Raw genomic sequence first — 20990 nt, forward strand, 5'->3', positions numbered from 1 at the left:
AAGAAACAGGAACAATTTTCAAATTGCTCCTGGTTCATGTGAATTTTACAAGTACCAGGAACAATTGGTGGCTTTACAAGGGCAAATTTGCTCCCCACACCCGCTTATTTCCAGGCTTGGCTAGATGTGGAAGTGGAAAAAAGAGAAGGGATGTGGATGGGAGGGAGGAAGGGATAAAAAAGAGAAGGGTGATAATAAGAAGCCCAAAGGTATGTGTACCTTCTGGAGGTTCAGTCAGTTCAAATAGCTAATGATGTAACCTTGATTTATTAGTCTGGTCTTGTTTTGAGTTCACAGAACTTTATATTCAAGCATTATTTTTAGAGTTTCGAATCTGCCAGAGGTATTAATCTTGTCTGTCCCAGGAGCAAAGTGCCCATCCAATATGATGGGTGGACAGGTGGGCTTGCTAACACCTTGACTGTGTGCTTGGTTTAATTTGGGTAAATAGTGGAGTCAGTGTGGGTGTGTGTGTAGGGGTGTGGTGCTAACACAACCCCTTATAACAACCCCCAATAGAAAATGTCAACCCCTTAACCCCCCCCCCACACACACACACAAATAGTGTAAAATTTTAAAATTGGCCCGATGAATACAACATTTCACCTTAATTTTTTTGGGAAATATTGAACACATTTATCACAGTAACACATGGCCAAAATGATGCCAACTGCCAACATTTTTGTCTTTACCCCCACAAACAACTGATGTTGATATGCCACTGAAGATGTAAAATACTTGACACCCCCCCCCCCAAAAAAAAAAGGCTTTTTACACAGACCACACTGGACTGAGTAAGTTTTGGAGAACCAGTCTTGAATTTGGAATCAGTGATAGTATCCAACCAGTAGTTTTGTGATTGGGACGGTAATGTTTTTAGAATTAGCCTAACTAGTAAGTTTCATATAATTAGATTGGTTGCATATTAATTTGGGATCATGTACTTTTTTCCCTTAGTTTTCGTGCTGCTTTTGAAAGTGATGAGAGTGAAAGTGAGGAAGGACTGCTCCAAACTAAGACAAAAACCAAACAGGAAAAGGTGAGCAAAACATCAAGTAAATTAAGGGTTCCGTATTAGTGTTGCAAGGTATGATCGATTGTTTATGCCTGAGGCAGAACTGAGAGCCTCAATTTTGTTAACGAACCCTGGCCATACATACCAGAACATCTGGTTACTGTATTTCATTAAAATATTAACAAAAAACAGACTCCACTTTTGCGTTGAAGACAATTTATATATTTCTTTGGTAGAGCAGACTTCAGATCTTGTTACATGCTCTCTAAACTGCTGCCTTACATGTTTTGACATCATGCTCTGTACTGTACTAACCATCCATGCTCCAAGAAATTTGAAGTCTGTCTCTTCACCTAGCTTTGTACCATGGCTTGTGTTGATGTTAACCTGCTGGGATATGTTGAAAGACATGAACTTTATCTTGGTGTTAGATAGTGCATGTATGTATGAACCATATCTTATCTACTTAAAGAAGGAGTTGCATCTCTCTATACTAAATGCTGTTGAAGGGACTATTATCACTTTGCTTTAGTTATTTATTGACTCCTACTTGATTGTGGATCACACCCAGGGGCAGATCTAGGGAACATAGAAAACTTGTTCAGATATGATGGAAGTGGGTGATTCTGATCCCGTTATTTGCAAAATAAGCAAGCCAGAAAATGTGTTGATGAAAGCTGGATCTGCCCCTGCACACCCGTCCCAAGTTAGCTATGGGATATTTTGAGTTGGTGGATACTGCAATACGCCATTGATGGGTAAGAAATACGATGAGCCGCTATTCAAATTATTTTCTTTATTTCTGTCTTTCCGCACATAGGAGGAAGAAGAGAGTGATTACAAGAAGTGGCTGAAAGGAGAAACTGATGAATTAGCTGAGGGTAAAGACATGGTAAGAAGAAGTAATGGCCTGAATGTTCCATAACAGTATGACGCTGTGTAAATGGAAGATGGTGATCTGAAATTATTGATACATTATGTGTACATCCATATCAAAAGGATGCTCTTGTCGGCTGCTACATGTGTCTTTTTTTTTACATAATAGCTGAGAATAAATGCCAGATTCAAGTGATGGTCACTCCATATTCCCCCTAAGTCACATGATTTAGAAATAGAGATAACATTCCTAAACCATGTGACTTGGGGATGATTTGAAGCGACCTCCACTTGAGATGAGTCTGCTATTTACTCCAAGACACTTGTAGCAGCCGACAAGTGCATCCTTATGATATGGATGCGCACATATAGGATTCTTTTAACCTATCTAGCATTGTTTCATAAAAGGTGGAAAAGATCTGGTGCTACTACTTATTAATATTGGGGAAAAGGTGTCTTGAAATAATGAAAAATTCAAAAGGAAGCCCCCTGTGTGGAAAATTGCATATCCTGCTTTGGTCAGAATTTGGCTGTATCAAACTTAGATGCCTAGTCAACCAATGGGTTAATCCATTGAAAGTCCACACTCCCCCTGATTTTGGAAATATCTTCCACAAGGGGGAATTAAATTAGCACATTAACCAACTCTATTTTAAACTCACCTTCCCTCTGTGGAAGATTCAGTTGATTCTTTCTCAGAGCGTGTATGAAATTCAAATGGAGCTGCCATGTGTTTGTTCCATTTAAAATCCATACTCCCCCTGTGGAAGATATTAGAGCTCAGTATGCTTTCCCTGATCAGCCAGTCCCTTGTTTCTGCATCAACTTCAGTGAGATCAGTTGCTCCATTTGCCAGTCCATGAAAAGGTACATATTTAAAAAATACGGTTTTAGGGTGCAAAATACGGATTTTTGTTCTTCTGAGTACGGAAATCTGGATTTCAAAGTTGGCATGTCTGCATATATGGAGGGGATTTTCAGAGATGATGTGATCAGCTGTCTGGTGTCTGGTTGAAGTATGAGATGCTTTTTCAGGTCTCTAGACTAATCCACCTTTTTGGTAAATCCCATAAGCCTTTGTGTTGGACCCTTGATATTGTCACGCCAATGCACACATCATTACTGCTAACTTCACTGCATTATAATGTGCATGTTCACTAATGATGTGTGTATCGACGTGACGTATGTCACACAAAGGCTTATGGGATTTACGAAAAAGGTGAATTGCAGTCAGGGCATTAGTATATTGAGGGTTGTGATGTGCTATTCCATTCCACACTCCCCCTGTGGAAGATTTAGCTTAAGTCTTCCACAGAGAGAGTGTGAGTTTTGAATAGACAATTGGGTAACTTCCATTTGAAATACTCACTCCAGTTGAGGAAGATATAGGTAAAGCTATACTACAGGGGCAGTATGGGTATCAAAATGATTAACTCTAACCAATTACATTTGAAAAACATACTCCCTGTGGATGATATTTTCAAAATCTTCTACAGGGAGAGTGTGGATTTTCAATGGAATAGCCCAGTGCTTGGTCGAGTTTCAGACATTTGCATAGAACTGTACAGTAGGTCAACAATGTATGTTTATTTTGCTTTTATTTCAGGGTGCTCTGAGAACCTACTGGACTGATCCTAAACTTGATGAAGATGAGAAATTCTTACGCAATTTCATCTTGAATAAGGAATATATCAACAAAGATGCAGACGAAGAAAGGTATGTTATATTGATGTACTACTCAAATTAAAGGCCCATTCAGCAATTTGCTCAATCGGAGGATTGTAAAAATCATAAAAATTCTTTTTTTTGGCATCTTTGATAGGAGCATAGATTTGCTAACATAAGCCTGCTAGTAGTTGAGTTGAAAGATGCACTTAAAGACAAAATAAGGCATTTTACATGAAGCTGTAATATCTGTGCTTGAGTATCGATAAGATGACTGGAGAATATCAAAAGAAGTTTTCAATTTATTTCAAAGAAAGAGTGCATCATGACCTGCTTATTTTGACCTGAAACATAAACATTGACCCCTGGTAACGTAAAAGTTTTCCTTATTGCTTGGTGGCGCACAGTAAAGAAATCTCAGCATCTCAGATCTGATTACATTTGCTAGGGATGTAACAATAGTCAGCAGAATAGTTGGCAGAAAATAGTATGACTATCGTTGCAACTGTGATTTCTTTATGTGTAATTGTGTGTGTATTTATTTATTTGTTTGTTTATTTTCAGTTCATCTGAGAGTGAGGAGGAGGATGAGGAGGAGGCCAGGATTTCAGAGGATGAACGCATCCTAGAAGAACAGGACAACTTTGAGATGAAATTCAACTTTAGATTTGAGGAACCTGATACAGACTTTGTGAGTGCATGGCTAGTTATGTGTATGCTTGTGTGAGTTGGGGTGTGGAAACACATCCTGGAAGAGCAGGGTAACTTTGTTAGTGCTGATTGGATGGTGTTGATAGATCATAAATAGTAAAGTAGGTAATGGGCTATGCATCCTGCGCAAGAACAAATAAACACAATGGGGAACGATTGCTCCCTACAAGAGGAAACTGAATAAAATTAATAAAGAAAGAGAGAGCAGTTTACCAACCCAAAGTGTTAGAATTAAACAAGACAACAAATTAACACAAATCCCAACCAGCACACAACCCAACTTGAAATAAAAGCAAGGGAATGTGCCAGAATGGGATTCGAACCCTGACCTTCCGATTTCCATACAGACGCCCTGTCCATTAGGATGTGTTCCCTTGCTTTTTTTCCAAGTTGGGTTGTGTGCCGGTCGAGATTTGTGTTTATTTGTTGTTTTATTTAATTTTGGGTTGTTAAACTGTTCTTTCTTTCTTATTGATTATATTCAGTTTCCTCTTGTAGCGAGCAGTCTTTCCCCATTGTGTTTATTTGTCCTTGTGCAGGATGCAAAGCCCCATTACCTACTTTACTTGTATTATGCTGGGAAGCGATTAAGCATCAGTAATGATCAGCTGTACTTTGTACTAGCGTAATATTTGGTTGTGTGTATTATATACCTCGATTGCCTACATTAGCACCCAGTTTTAACCACCGTTTATCAGTGGGAGCTGGTAGCCTAATGGATAAGACGTGCATCCGTCTATAGATCGGAAGGTCACAGGTTCGAATCCCATGCTGGCACATTCCCTTGGTTTTTTTTTCAAGTTGGGTTGTGTGCCGATCTGGATTTGTGTGTATTTTTTGTCTTGTTTAAAGTAACACTTTGGGTTGGTAAACTGCTCTTTCTCTCTGATCACAAATAGCATGAAAAACATGGGATTTAATAAAACTCCCAATGTGTCGGTCTTGTTTGGGCAACTAAAATGTGTGTATCGTAATGGTGCTGTATGCATTTGGGGGGTGGTTACTTGTGAGTGGTATTGTGTGTTTTACCATTTTCAGTAATGTGTAATCATATTACAGATTTATATTTTGTCAAAGTTGTTTTGATTTTACCATAATATTATGTTGCAATAAAGGTTGCCTGACGGGTGCGATTTGACTGAGTTAGCTCAGTCCTGTATTTTTCATGTTGACTTAATTGCAGATGTTATAACTGGAAACAAATTGATTTGTTTTGATTTGATTCTCACAGATCAAGAGATACCCTCGTACTGTGTCAGGCTCAGTGAGGAGAAAGGACGCATCAAGAACAGAAAAAAGGAAAGAGAAAAAAGAGAGGAAAGGAGAGGTAAAGTAAAATAGACTGTTCCATTTGAAATCCATATACCCTATGGTAGACATGAGCTTAGTCTTTCATACAGGGGTGTGAATTGCAAATGGCCTTACCTGAATGGGTGACTCCATTTGAAATCAATACCCCATGTGTGGAAGATTAAGGTCATGTCTTCCATAGGGGTTGTATTATTAATTTCAACTAGAGAAGCCCATTATACACGTTAAGATGTTTACTGATGAGATGTGCGATTTTCTTGTGAGGAATCCAGGCACGGACAAAAGTGTCAGTACTTATACAAAGGTCATATCATTAGAAATAATTTTTTGATTATGTTGCCCCCAAAATATTTGGGTCAATTTTTTCTTTTTTTCCCTCCAAAACTGAGAATTTTTACCGAAATTTGGCATCGCAGATTAATTCATCAAGTATTTGCCATTCTAAATATGTATACTTTTATATACTTTAGACCATAATTCCAGGGTTAAGACCAATCTTTAATTCATCCACAATGAGAAAGTATTAGGCAATGTATGTTTGAAGCTGTGCAGTTTTATTGAAGGTATTAATATATTCACAATAATTATTTTAATACACAGAAGTCACTTTAACCTTGCATTATAGGGTAGTCATGACGATATCTCTGTATTTCTCTTATTTTCAGGAGAAGGAGCGAAAGCGAGATGAACTGAAGCACATCAAGAATGTAAAGAAACAAGAAATCATGGACAAATTGGAACAGCTAAGAGAAGCCACAGGCAATGCTACTGTTGGCTTTAATCCGGATGATATAGAAGAGGATTTTGATCCAGAGAAATACGACAAAATGATGCAGGTATGCAGGGTTGGAGACAATTATAGGGCTTTTGTTGAAAAGAATGTTGTCGACAATATTGTCGAAAAGCAATTTTCCTGATCACCGACCAGTATCCACAGGGGGTTCGCTGGCCCAGCCAACGAACCCGTGCGTATATGTGACCAGCTCCAACAAAACCCGGAACAAGTCGCCAGGCATGTTTTTGAGTTATAGGCCTTTAAAGATGACATTCCCATAAAAAAAAATCTAATTTTGGAATTCGTAATTTTGATGCTATTTGACCTTGGGACTAAGTGGACTTTCAAATCCTTGAAAGAACTTATTGAAAAGAGGTTTATTTAATCAATAATTGACAGTTGAACTATGATAATCCCTATTCAATCCTGTGTAAAGCAGGGAACTAATTAGCGCATTACTCGGAATATCGATTTAGGAAAACAAGGTATCATTTACAAAATTATCCATATCTTGAAAAGTATTGATGCTATGTATATAATTTTGGTATCATTTTAAAGCTTATTGTCCTGTGCTTACATTTTTATTCAAATCATGAAATGTCAAAAATGCGAGGTCACATATATATTACTTCAGTGATTGCCTCATGGCATCACATGGGATGCATGAATGTGCAGTGGTTTCCGCATAAGATTTTTTGTGTTTATTTAACCTTACCTACATATAATAGACAAGACATTGGGGATTGATAGTAGGGTAGGCACAGTTGGGCAGTTCCTATGACAAATTCGCTTGCATATTGTGTAACTGGCATGCGCTTTTGTGAAATTGTGTGAGCATAAATTTAGACTTTATTAACATGGGTATTAAATTTAGAAAATGTATAAATAGCTTTTGTACCATACCTTGTGGTTTTACTGCCTAGTACCACTCTGTTTAGAGTGGAGTCAAAACCCATGTACCACTCCCATGTACCACTCCAGACATAATGAGTCACATGGGAGATTACTTGTCCCACCCTCTAGTATAAACTTTAAAAATAAACAGACCCACCCAGAGAGTGGTCCTACTCCAGACATAACATTTGACATGGGAGACTACTTGTAGCTACTTGTACCATCCTCATAACAGGTGTGCCCAAGAGAGTGGTCCTTTTTTCAATTAAAATTTCCCAGTAACATTATGTAACCTCACAACAAGGGTTCCATGTGTGTGTATACTTTTAAGACATAACCATGACCTCAGTATGTTTGTAAACATAGATTACTTGGCTAGAGTTTTGTCCTTGTAGAGTGCTCCTTTTTGCCATGTATCACTCTGCCTTAGTACAAGTAACTTATTCCACTCGTGGCCTGAAGGCTACTCGTGGAATCAGGGCCGTAGCAAGCGGGGCGGCCGGGGATGCCATGGCCGCCCCACTTTTTGAGAAATTTGTTATGTTTTTCTTTATATTTATTTCAATTTGGGCCTATATTTGTAATTTGGCCGCCCCACATTTGTGATGGCCGCCCCACATTTTTCAACCTTGCTACGGCCCTGCGTGGAATAACTATTACATGTAACCATGAGCCACAGTAATACAGGGTGAGTAAAAAAAAACTGCAATAGAGCAAAGAATCGATATTTATGTAAGAAGTTAAAGAACCAAGTCAAACTCTCCCAATATTGGAAAATTATATAAATGCCATACTCAATGGCCACCTTCTGTGAAAATATGAAGTGAATCGCGACTACCGTTTAATTTTTATGAGTCCTTTTGCTGCGATACCCAATTTTGTTATTTGTCCACGAGGTACCATGTATTTTGAATGAGAGCACAAAGTGCACGGTAAAGGCACCGGATCTGAAACTGACTTAAATGAAGTCTTTCATACCTCACTTGACTCCAACTCCAGTTTTTTTAAAAATCCCAATATGTCCAACTTACTGGATATTTTGTAATTCACTCCACTTCAATTTGCGCGCATTACATTTTGACATTTGAAAAACCCGCTTACAAATTTGTATGTTTTTGATAGAGAATAAACATCTTTAAAGTAAAGGTAAAATGAAAATAACAACAAATAATGTTTCTTCTCCTTAAACAAGAAAAGGGCAATAACACTTGGGTGCTCCATTTTATTTCAATGCCAATGAGGTTAAGAACATGGCAGTTGTTCCAAATCTATATTACACAGATTGGGCTGACATTCAAATTTTAGATGTCTCTTGGACAAACATTACAATTGGGTAGCGTTATAAAATGTGTCATAAAAACAAAACGGTAAATGCTAATTCCTTAATTTGTTCACACAAGGTCACTTATAGATATACCATATATAAAATGTTTTAAAACTTCAAAGGTTCAACTCGGTTTTAAAATAAAAATGGATTCCTTTCTGTATTGCACTTTTTTTGACTCGCCCTGTAGAATGAGATTTCCATTTAGACTTACTTTTAATATTTAGAAATCATAATCAACACCTGACTGTTATTTGATCATGTTTATTTCTAGAACATCTTCAATGAAGACTATGAAGCCCAGGCAGATGATGGTATGAAGCCAGATATTGGAGATGAGTACGATGAAGGTATGTTGATATCTGCTTGAATTCTTGATGATTAGCTGCATTAATCCTAACCATATGAAACCCAGGATACAACAAAGTGCTTAATATAGCACCCAACGCCGAAAATGGCCCCTACAATTTTCAATAAAATAAAATTATGCAAATCAAGAAGAAGGAAAAAAATCACAAATTTTGCCATTGCAGAATTTATTTAGTAAACAAGCAGTATAAGGTACCCCACAAAAAGAAACCCCTTGGATAGTCTGCATGCTACGACTAGACTGATGACTACGGCATCGAATATTATAAGCTTGTAACGTCTATGCATATAAGATTGGAAAAGAGCTGTCAATGAAATAAATGAGACCTGTACTCACAAAATGAGCAGATAGTCGCTGGGGAAGAAAAGGAGATAGAGTTCATTGAACATGTCAGCAAACAAAATAATTCTTCATTAAAATATTGACTTTTGAACATGAAGTGAAGGAGCAATCCTGGCAAGGTGTATAGCTTTATAAAGATTATGTATCTGGCCATAACTCAAAAATAAAGATTAGCAACTTTCCTCTCATTTTGTGGGAACAGGTCTCAAATTTGGTTCCATTGCTTTAGTATGATATATCATACACCGCATTTCTTCCATTTCAATTTTTTGTGCTGATTTGCTATCTAGTGCAACATGGGTCGATAGTAATGAACAGAGCACATCCAGATCTTGCAAAATATGTTTATTTCTTGACTATTGACCCATGTTTAGCAAGTCTATTCTCAACATGAAAACAAATGGAACCTGTATAAAGAATAGGCGTGTCATTTGATGTAATGAGGTGATGCATCATGTTGCAGAGGATTGTGGGAAAGGTACGTTATCTTCTCTGCATCAAGCCTATGATGATGTGGGGTGTTTTTTTTTCTTCAGAAAACTATGGCGCTTGGGATGAGGAAGAGGAATACGGAGATGAGGAGGATTATGGAGAAGGAGAGGGAGATTATGAAGATGATAAGACGTATGAACCTCACTGTGATGACCCAGATTTCATTGTAAGTATAAGGCATATTTATCAGCTATTTTTGTTGGTTACACAGAGCCTTATATCATATCGTTATGAATTTGGCAGAGTGACGAATCGAGAATTTTGAGTAAATTGAGTTATTGTATGCTTGTGATTATGTTTCAGATGATCTTTTATTTCCAACAAAAATTAATGATAAATGTTACTCCCTGACGTAGATATCGAAATTTTGATTTGGACGAATCGCGCCTGAGTGCAATTAATGAATTCGACCAAAAGACGAATCGTATACTTAGCTGTACAAATCAAGTTGATCTGTAGTATTGTATAGCTGAAAACCTCGAATTTTCTGTATTAAATGTCCTATACTATTATATTTGATACCAATGGATAGCTATAGGTGTCTTCTATCCAGTGATACCAATATAAGTACAAACATTCCCCACATGATATCGCTATGGCTTAATAATGTGAGTGCGCTCCCGTAAAATCCCATAAATTGTATGCAAAATATAGGCCAATATTGTTATTTCTGGTTTAAAATCCTCGGGGTTTTGCTAAATATTACATGGATAACTATTTTTTAACTTATATATCAAATGTAAAGTCTACAGCTTTTGGACAACCAGTAATTTCTACATGAAAGCCCAAAATCAAGAATGCGCGCTATGGTCTACACAAGTTGAATGCGTATTCTACCTCGTATACAACTATTTGCGCAGCGGTAGAGACATTTTGGATTCAGCATAAAGCCGAATAGCTGTAAATACCCGTTTGGAGGGATGATATCGATTGTTTCAGAACATCTAATTATTGCAAATAATTCGTGAACATTCACTTCAATAATATACATTTCAAATGAGTGCCCAAGAATGTTCTCAATTTTTAGAAGGACCAATGGAATGGTACCAAGATTTTCAAACGCCGTTTACTCAGAACAGCAATTTTGCGTATTCGGCACTCTGCCGTGTTCATAACGATATATTAATTATAAGCCAATCAGAGATTATGGTCTATAATAGCCTATAGGGCTAAAGGGGATTAAATTTAAAAGATCTAAAACCTCTATTTTGATTGGTTACTCAGGTAATTATAATGGAATGAACCAATCACAGGCACTCAGTGTGCAAATTAAGGGGGCATCCGGAAGCCCAGATTTGGTGGCGGATGACCAGAAATTCACTGCAGGTTATCCGTCGGATGCCCATACTTTATATAAAAGGGTTTTTTTAATATTATCTTTTTTGGGGTGTTACTTGACCTAGAGCTAGTTGCTAGGATCATTCATGGTTGATTTTTAAAAAAAGTGCTTTTAATTTGCAAAGTTCTAATTTAACTTTTAAAATTTAACATTTTAATATATATATATATATATGGCGGATGACCAGATTTCATGACCTGGTCATCCGCTGGATGAGTCACACAGGACGACCTGATTTTTTTCTTAATTTGCACACAGCGGGCACTGTAAGAAAGGCAGCAGTGTCCATTGGACTAAAAAGGGTAATAAACCAGATGTAAAAGAGAAGTTTGGAAAAGTATGCTAATTAGGTTGATACTGTCTTGTGATGTCAATCAATCCAGCATTTACACATCGCGCATTAATATTGATATTGTTTTAGATGGATGCAGATTACGATCCGTCAGTTTCCAAGAAATCTGGCAAAGACAAAGGAGAGTCATCTAAGAAAAAGAAGAGGAAAAATGCTGGCTTTGCTGATGCTGTGAAGATTGAAAAACCAAACTTTGATCCAAGTATGTATTGTAGTATAACAGGCATGCCCCCCGCACCCCACCCCACCCCCACCACACCCCCACATGGACACCCCTCACACACATGTTTGCTGTCAACCGTGCACCATGCACACAATAATCCATAGATCTGCATACTGTATGCCTTGGTTTTCAATCACCTTACCGAGGAAATTTTCTGCCATTTGTGCTTAATTTTTGCAAATGCAAATTATATTCAATAGTACCTGGCAACCGTGGATGCACCTAGTAGTATCAAATAAGGGATTTTTTAGGAAAATGGAATTTTGAAATGTTTCTTGTCGATGGCATAAGTTTGGAAGTGAGGACCATCCTCAATTCTGTGTATATCCGCATATTTTCATACAAATGATTACTGGCAAACACACCCCCATAAGACAGCAACCTATATTTCTATTCGTTTACCGCAAATAGTGTGATTTGAAGAGAAAATATCACATCTTTGCCCAAGTATTTGAGGTTGTTTACATCAAGGTAAAGCGCATACGCATATCCGTGGTGCAAGTGACCACACATATTGCGGGAAAATTGTACGAGCAGCCTCGCTTATGGTTCTGCGTAGAATGTGCACGCTTTACCGCATTCCATCTTCAATCATGATTTGAAATATATTGTTTCCATATGATGCATCTTGACAAGTTAACATGCAATAATGGGTTTTGATAGTAACAGAATACACTATATCGAAGATTGAGAGCCAGAAAACCTCAACTCTCAATCACCTGCTCGACCAAAATGAGCATAAAGTCGCCAGGGCACTATAGAAGATAGAGTCCATTGATCATGACCAAATTCAACTGAAAACAAAAGGCATTGTGAAGGAAATATTGATTTTTGAAGGGCAAAGCAAGAAGCCAACTTTATGCTCATTTTGTGAGAGCTGATCATTGTGAGTTACAGTTTTCTGGTTCTGAACCCTCAATATATAACTTCTGTTAGCATGTGTATGGTTCTTGAACGTGGGGTATTATTTAGGTTTTTGGAAAACCGGCACGTTTTTTAAGTTGAAGTCGTCAAACATAGTACAATCGATGCATTATGAACAAATAGTAAATTATTCTTCCATTTTCATTTTCAGCTGATAAAACATTTGATGAATACATGGAGGAGTACTACAAATTGGATTATGAAGATCTAATTGGTGATCTGCCATGTCGATTCAAATATCGTGGTGTTATGCCTAATGATTTTGGTCTGAGTGTAGAGGAGGTGCTAGCAGCTAAGGACAAGGAACTCAACCAGTGGGTGTCTGTTAAGAAGACATCACAATATAGGTAATTGGATGTATTTGTAATACATTTGGGTGTATTTGTATTAAATTTGGGTGTATTCCTAGTACATTTGGGATTTGGGAAAGTTTAAACATCACTTGACATTTGGACCAACAAAGTGATAGAATTCGACATATCGTATTTCCTCGAATAAGTGCCCCCGGGGTGTTGCATTTTCCAAACAGGCGGCGTTTATTAGAGGTCATTTTTAGAACGATAATTCCAGTTAAAATCATTAGGTAAGCTTAAAATTCACGCTGAAATGACAAACTATGAACTTAGGAACACTGATTGCTGGGTCTCCGTCCAGATTTTCGCCGATTATCGACCATGTGTACAAGATTGCCAAGATAGCATGGAAATATCGGCATTTTTGAAACATCTTGGTTGAAAAAAATGGTGGAGGCGTTTATTTGACGGGGGCGACTATTCGAGGAAATACAGTATCTAATTTTGAAGAAACGAATGCTTAAATCAAGTTCAGCCACATCACAATTTAGATGCTTTCAAATATTTCCAATGTTAAAGAGTATTGAGACTATATACTGGTTGTGCATTTCATTTGAACACTCTGTAGCTTCCTATTTTGTGGACCTATAATGTGCTATTCCAGATGCAGTCCATACACCCTCTATGGAAGACATGACCTTAATCTCCCACACACGGAGTGTAGATTTCAAATGAAGTCACCCATTCAGGTAACCCCATTTGAATATTACACTCCCTATCTTAAGGTGAAGGTGTTAAGGTTAAGGTCATGTCTGCCATAGGATGTGTATGGATATAAAGTGGAATACACCTAGGTTTCATTATCATTGAGGTATAGGACTTTTTATTTTTTCGGAGAAGAGCAGGTAGGGTAACTACTTGATTATATTTCTACATGTTCATACTACATACTCTGAAAATTTTTGAAAATTTGCACGAGTCCGTTTTTTTTAAATCACATTTTTGTTCCTAAAATGGGGGATATAGCGCCCTCAACAGGCACTCTCTCCATAGGGCTACATGTAAAGACCAGTTATAGACAAATGACCCTAAAATAAAACGGACTCATACATTTTTCCTCAAATTTTGCATATGATGTAGATTTAACATCTAGAATGTAATGCAAGTGGTGTCGTTGCTGCTCTTCTAAATTCATTTTAAAAATGTCCACCCCAGGCCAAGGTGAATAGCCCAATATACAAGTTGTATCAAAATGCTTGGTACCCATCAGTTTAATTGATAATGGATGAGTCTGACAATTATCAAAATTCAACATAAGATCCAAATAATTTGTAGATTAATTGTAAAATGTTTCATAAACTATCAGGCATGAGAATTGTCAGGCTTGTGCCTGAATTTGCCTTTGCCAAATTTACGCTTTTTTTTTCAGCCTGTTTTGGGCCTTTTAAGGCCAAATTCACACACTTTTTCAGGCAGTTAAAAAAAAAAGCCATTCTCTTGCTTGAACTATACGTTCTGGATATTTCAAGAGTACCCAATGTTGCATTTGGAAGGGGCAGGCTTATCAATAAACATCAGAATTGCTGGCTACCAATCATTTTGATACAGCCTGTAGACCATCTATTCTTCTCATGAATATTCATTTATTGTTACAGAACCAAGGAAGAAGAAATATATGACATCAAGATGTTCAAAAAGAGATCCAAGAATGAGCAGCTGAAGAAGAGAATCTTTCTGAGCCTTATGGAGGAGGAGATGTAAGTTAACCCTCTCCACACAGGTGACAACTGCAGACGACAAGTTCCAAATTTTTATTTTAAAATTCAGGAAATTTCAGAATTATACATTTTCATGACCAGATTTGGAATCAGCATGAAAAATGCATTAAAATGAGTGCAAACAAACCCAGTATTGGTTTAGTGGTTCTTCAGATAGCTCTTGATATTTAGAGAAAGTATCTCTAAACTTGGACTTTTTATGATGAAGCCTATGGCCAGCACGAAGAGCATTAATCCAAAAAACTTGTTTCCATTTTGTGAGATTGTGGGATAGTATAAGACAAGCAGAGACAAAGATACTTAGATAAATTATGTTGATATGAATTTATTCTCAGCCACTTTGCAATTTAAGCAATTTTCTTATTCTTCAGGAGTGTTGAGTCAATCAGTCTTTTCAAAATATGGTTTGTACAAAAGGAGAACAATATTTAATGCAGTCAAGTTAGCTCAATGATAAGGCGTTCGACTATGGTGCAAGAGGTTGTGGGTTTGAACCCTGGCTGTGGTTTAGTACACTCTCATGGAAAAATTGAGTTAGCTTGAAATTCCCCTGGACAATTGGAACTTATTGCTAATTGATGAAAATGTCAACCATGAACTTATGTCACGCTTTACATAAATTGCATTGATCAATGACTGCCTACCAGGCATGTTGCAAAATTGCTTTAATGAATATCATTAGAATGGACTTGTTTGTTAACTATACTCATAATAAACTAAAGAGATAAAGACCAGTCACCAAGAGGCAAAGTCCAGCATCATCTGTTAATGATCGATGAGGGCCAATTGTTCCATGAAGCATGCAAACTCAAAAACACTATAAAAAAATCTAAATGACAAAAAATTATGAGCATTTGGTATTTTCTTTCCATTGTAATCATGAATATTGTGAAGTACCAAGTAGCTGAGGTGTTAGTGCAATATGTAAAGAAAATATTTTACCTCATGACCCCATGTTGATATTGGCTAAATAAGCTGTATTTTTGCCATAAATGGCACTTGGTGTTCCCATCTTGGATAAATTTGATGTACTCGAATGCCCAGCAACTGTCAATCAAATATTGGATAAGTCTATTTCACTATTGAAGTTGTACGCACACCATTGCAAATTGTACATCAAATTGCCGGTGAAGTCATTTCATTTTTCACGACCCTTGTTCTATTGTTCTCAGCAATAGAAGCAAGCCCAATCACTGGTTTTGCCAGGGCACTGGAGGCTGGGTTCTGAAGCCATCCCTTATCCATTGCTGACAAATTGCTGTTGCAAGTGATGAAGTTTAAATTAAGTGTATTTTAATATATTTGGATTTTTTACATGTTTCTTTAGATCCGAAGACGAGGACCAAGATGAAGACACCACAGGCAATGAAGGAACTAAACCTCAGGAGGAATCTACTAAGGTATCACAGGATGCAGACGTGACATCTCCAGAGGGTAAGAAAAAGAGGAGGAAAAAGAAGAGGAGAAAGGACGAAGATGCCTCGTCTCCTAATAAGGACATTGCAGCTCCTAATAAGGAAACTACATCTCCTAATAAGGGAGTAGTATCTTTGAACAAGGATGACGATGATGTTTTGTCCTCAAGCCAAATGGATGAAAGTATGGAGCAGGATGTGGATGAGACGGAGAGCAAGAATATGTCAAGGAAACGAAAAAAGAGGAAACGCAAACAATCAAACTTGGAAGAATCTGCATCTCCTAATAAGGAAGTAGTATCTTCTAATAAGGACATTACATCTCCTAGTAAGGAAAATACATCTTCTAATAAGGCAGTAGCATCTCCTAATAAGGATGTAGCAGACATGAAAAGAACTGTGGCACATTCTGACAGTGAAGATGAAGACCAGGAATTGCATGATAAAAAGAAACAGGAGGTACATGTTGGAAGTTTGTCCTCATCTGCACAGAGTGGGAAAGTGAAAGCTCCTCTTAAAAGGAAATCTATACCAACACCAGTTCATACTGGTGCAGGGAAATTTGTATCACCAAGTCATGGTGGTGATAGTAGGCAAGGTACCCAATCTAAGCATAGAAAGGGACCTGCGTGGTCATCAGGTGGTGGGTCGTCAAAATCTCATAGTCAAGGAGCTTCTAATAAACAAGGACAATTTAGTCTTACTAGTTTCAAGAAAGGGAACCAAAGCTTACGACAAAAGCAGCAAATTAGTAGTAGTCAAAATCAAGCAGCTTCTATGTATAAGAAGCAGCAAACTGAATCTCCAGGGAATGAAGGGGGTGGAGGGAGGAAACGAAGGAAAAAAAGAAAGAGTGCAGGTGGACGAGGGAATGCGGATCCCATTAATGCGATTTCTGATGCAAGACTTAAGGCGTATGGTGTAAACCCAAAGAAGATAAAGTATCAATTAGAATATCAAAAACAGAAACAGAACAAGAGCTGACAAAGTGGGTGATAAAATAAATTTCTGGAATAATGCTGGTTTCATACTTTCTGCTGTTTGCCACTGAGTGCCACTTCCATTTTTTTAAGCGGCAGTCGGTGCTCCGTGTTCATTGGCCAATTAAATCGTATCCTGTTCTTGTACATCAGAGCAGCACCGCTCCAGAGTTCACTTGAATTCAACTCAATTTGCCTGCCGGTGGAGTGATTGCTATATCGGCTTGCCGCTGGTGCGACTGCAAAGTGAAGCAAAATCTTCATCAAAGCGGCAAACTGCAGGAAAGTAGGAAATCAGCATAAAAAGGTAGACTAATGAACTCTATCTCAAGCATTGAACTGATCGCTGTAGATACAAGCTATAAAATATAAAGCATTTCTTTTAACAATACTGAAGTCTTATCTTAATACACCATTTCAGTGACTGTGATGCATATTTTGTGCTCACAAATGAATTCACGTAGCCAATGGCTCAAATATTTTGTATTGCATAAAATAAGATTGGGCTATTCCATCTGAAATCCTGTTCATACACCCCCTATGGAAGACATGACCTTGATATCCTACAGAGGGAGTGTTGATTTCAAATGGGGTTGCCTATTAAAGTAAATCAATTTGAAATTCACACTCCCTGTGCGAAAGATTAAAGTCATGTATTCTGTAAGGGGCGTATGGATTTCAACTTGAATAGCCCATTTTGGAGCAGATGACATTGAATGGGTGGAAGATTAAAGTCATGTATTCCATAGGGGTGTGTGGATTTCATCTGGAATAGCCCATTTAAACCAGTCCCATCTGCTATTCCATGATTACTCGGGGAACAACCCAAAAGATCGACAAAGCTTTGTGTGAAATTTAATATTATTTTGTAATACAAAAGTATCTCATTTGTATATTAAAAGGGCATTTTGTGATCCACAGCCTCATCCCCCACTTTTTTCCAAAAAAGTTAAGATTTTTATACCACTGGAAACCACTGGCTACATAATGTTTATGCACCAAAAATTTCTTGCAGATTAATTTGTTTAGCAAAAATATTGTCAAATTTGAATTTTTTGGTATACTAGAACGAAATTACAACAGTGGCCTATGGAGCAGAGTAATACACATGATCATGCATAACTCGCCACCGCAAAATCGGAATCAACTCAAATTTTGGGAATAAGCTTTTTTCATGGATATCTACTAAAAAATGTCACAAAAAGAGGATGCTAGGATCACAAAATTCTCCTTTAATTATTTTGTATAGCATTTTGTATAGTGATACTAATTACAAAAATGTTTTCACTGTATTACATTATTCCTCTGTACCAATGTGTTTGAGATGAACTGAACTGAACATTTCTGTCTTCAGAATGAAATGGGTGAATATGTTTGTCATATAAAAATTTGTCATTTTGACATTCTTTCAGTTTAATTTCAGATGAGAAGAGAGTATTTTAGCAAAAGTACTCAAAGGGCTTCAGCAATATTTTGGGTTGTTCCCTTATTGAGCTATTCCAGTTGAAATCCATACACCCTCCATGGAGGACATAAAATAACCTTAATCTTCCACACAGGAACTGTGAATTTCAAACAGGGTTACCCGACTCTGTTTGAAAACTATACTCCCTGTGTGGGAGATCAAGGTCTTGTCTTCCAAAGGGGTGTATGAATTTCAACTCGCATAGCCCATTGTTGCATAACAGATACAGGCAAGATAGTGTATGCAGAAAATGTATACATTATATCGCTGTTTAGAGTCGTAATTATTTTTATATAACTGGTAAAAAGACTTGTCATTTGATAGGTCAATTAATATTGATTTTCTTTTGCCAGATATGTTTCTATTTTAGCTGTTTCATAATCATGTATTGCTGCATAAAATGCACACTATAAATAGGTGGTTAAATATGCTATTCCAGTTGAAATCCACATGCTCCCTATGGAAGACATGATCTTAATATCTCACATAGGGGGTGTAGATTTCAAATGGAGTAACCTATTCAGGTAACTCAATTTGAAATTCATACTCCCTGTGTGGAAGATTAAAGTCATATCATTCATAGTGGGGGAGCATGGAGGCAAGTACTTGAGCTATCTCGTTTAAATTCCACACTCCCTCTGTTTAAGATTTATCCAAAGTCTTACACAGAGGGAGTATGTGTTTCAAATATAACAGGCAATTGGGTAACAGTAATTATCATTTGAAATACTAACTGCAGCTGTGCAGGTGGACCACATCGACTTTGGGCCCCCTGAAAATGTTGAATTTGCAATAAATTTTATGTAAATGAGTTGTGACCTCAATTTTTGTCTCGCCTGATAAGGCAGGAGACTATATAATCACTTTTCCGTATGTATGTATGTGTGTATGGGGTGGGTGTGTGGGGGTGTGTATGTGACAAATTTGGTTAAAGTTTTGGTTAAAGTTTGCTTTCCGCCTATTTTCTCGGAGACTATGAGTCGCACGTTCCTCAAACTTGGTGGGTGGGTGCATCTTGACCCGAGACAGAACCGGTTCGTATTGGTTAGTGGGTCAAGGTCACTGAGGTCATCTAGGGGTCATCTGAGGTCAAATTAGTAAAAACTGTCGTATGGCCATGAAACTTGGTGGGTCCAGTCAACATTTAAAGCCAAATTTTTGCAAGGTCATTTCAAGGTCACCAGAGGTCATCTGAGGTCAAATTAGTAAAAACTGTCGTATGGGCATGAAACTTGGTGGGTACAGTCAACATTTAAAGCCAAATTTTTGGAAGGTCATTTCGAGGTCACCAGGGGTCATCTGAGCGAGGTCACCAGGGGTCATCTGAGGTCAAATTAGTAAAAAGTGTCGGATGGGCATGAAACTTGGTGGGTACAGTCAACATTTGAAGCCAAATTTTTGGAAGGTTATTTCGAGGTCACCAGGGGTCATCTGAGGTCAAATTAGTAAAAACTGTCGTATGGGCATGAAACTTGGTGGGTCCAGTCAACATTTTAAGCCAAATTTTTGGAAGGTCATTTCGAGGTCACCAGGGGTCATTTGAGGTCGAATTAGTAAAAACAGTCGTATGGGCATGAAACTTGGTGGGTACAGTCAACATTTTAAGCCAAATTTTTGGAAGGTCATTTCGAGGTCACCAGGGGTCATCTGAGATCAAATTAGTAAAAACTGTCGGGTGGGCATGAAACTTGGTGGGTACAATCAACATTTAAAGCCAAATTTTTGGAAGGTCATTTGGAGGTCACCAGGGGTCATTTGAGGTCAAATTAGTAAAAACAGTCGTATGGGCATGAAACTTGGTGGGTACAGTCAACATTTTAAGCCAAATTTTTGGAAGGTCATTTCGAGGTCATCTGAGGTCAAATTAGTAAAAACTGTCGGATGGGCATGAAACTTGGTGGGTGCAGTCAACATTTGAAGCCAAATTTTGGAAGGTCATTTTGGGGTCACCAGAGGTCATCTGAGGTCAAATTAGTAAAACTGTCGTATGGGCATGAAACTTGGTGGGTACAGTCAACATTTGAAGCCAAATTTCTGGAAGGTCATTTCAGGGTCACCAGGGGTCATCTGAGGTCAAATTAATAAAAACTGTCGGATAGGCATGAAACTTGGTGGGTCCAGTCAACATTTAGAGCCAAATTTTTGGTTTTGGAAGGTCATTTCAGGATCACCAGGGGTCATCTGAGGTCAAATTAGTAAAAACGTGCATGGGCATGACACTTGGTGGGTACAGTCACCATCAGCCAGATAATCGTGCCCAGCCGATAACCGCCAAATTCATTTACCGCTACCAAAAGTAATTGAAAAAACAGGCGGTCGCAAAAGCAGGCGAGACTCGTGGTTCGAGAACCGCCTTGTTTGGATATGCATTGTGTTTATCCTATATATAGCATCAATTAATCTGACAAAAAACATGAATTTAGGGGGGCTAAACTTGCCAGTTTAC

At 37.8% G+C, this 20990-nt stretch overlaps 1 protein-coding gene across 2 annotated transcripts in view; it reads left to right on the forward strand.

The window, feature by feature from the left end:
* The window catches only part of LOC140169423 (protein KRI1 homolog), a 33619-nt gene extending 14252 nt beyond the window's left edge, over nt 1–19367 (forward strand). For both annotated transcript variants that reach the window (XM_072192686.1, XM_072192693.1), the window contains 12 exons: nt 958–1039; nt 1836–1907; nt 3498–3607; nt 4121–4247; nt 5499–5594; nt 6244–6414; nt 8846–8921; nt 9820–9941; nt 11536–11668; nt 12765–12960; nt 14562–14663; nt 16012–19367. In XM_072192686.1, the coding sequence (XP_072048787.1) occupies nt 958–1039; nt 1836–1907; nt 3498–3607; nt 4121–4247; nt 5499–5594; nt 6244–6414; nt 8846–8921; nt 9820–9941; nt 11536–11668; nt 12765–12960; nt 14562–14663; nt 16012–17083 (2359 nt within the window). In that variant the 3' untranslated portion in view covers nt 17084–19367. The remainder of the gene's footprint in view (nt 1–957; nt 1040–1835; nt 1908–3497; nt 3608–4120; nt 4248–5498; nt 5595–6243; nt 6415–8845; nt 8922–9819; nt 9942–11535; nt 11669–12764; nt 12961–14561; nt 14664–16011) is intronic.
* Nucleotides 19368–20990: the final 1623 nt, after the last annotated feature.

Source organism: Amphiura filiformis, chromosome 1 (genome assembly GCF_039555335.1).
Source record: "Amphiura filiformis chromosome 1, Afil_fr2py, whole genome shotgun sequence".
Lineage (NCBI taxonomy): Eukaryota > Metazoa > Echinodermata > Ophiuroidea > Amphilepidida > Amphiuridae > Amphiura > Amphiura filiformis.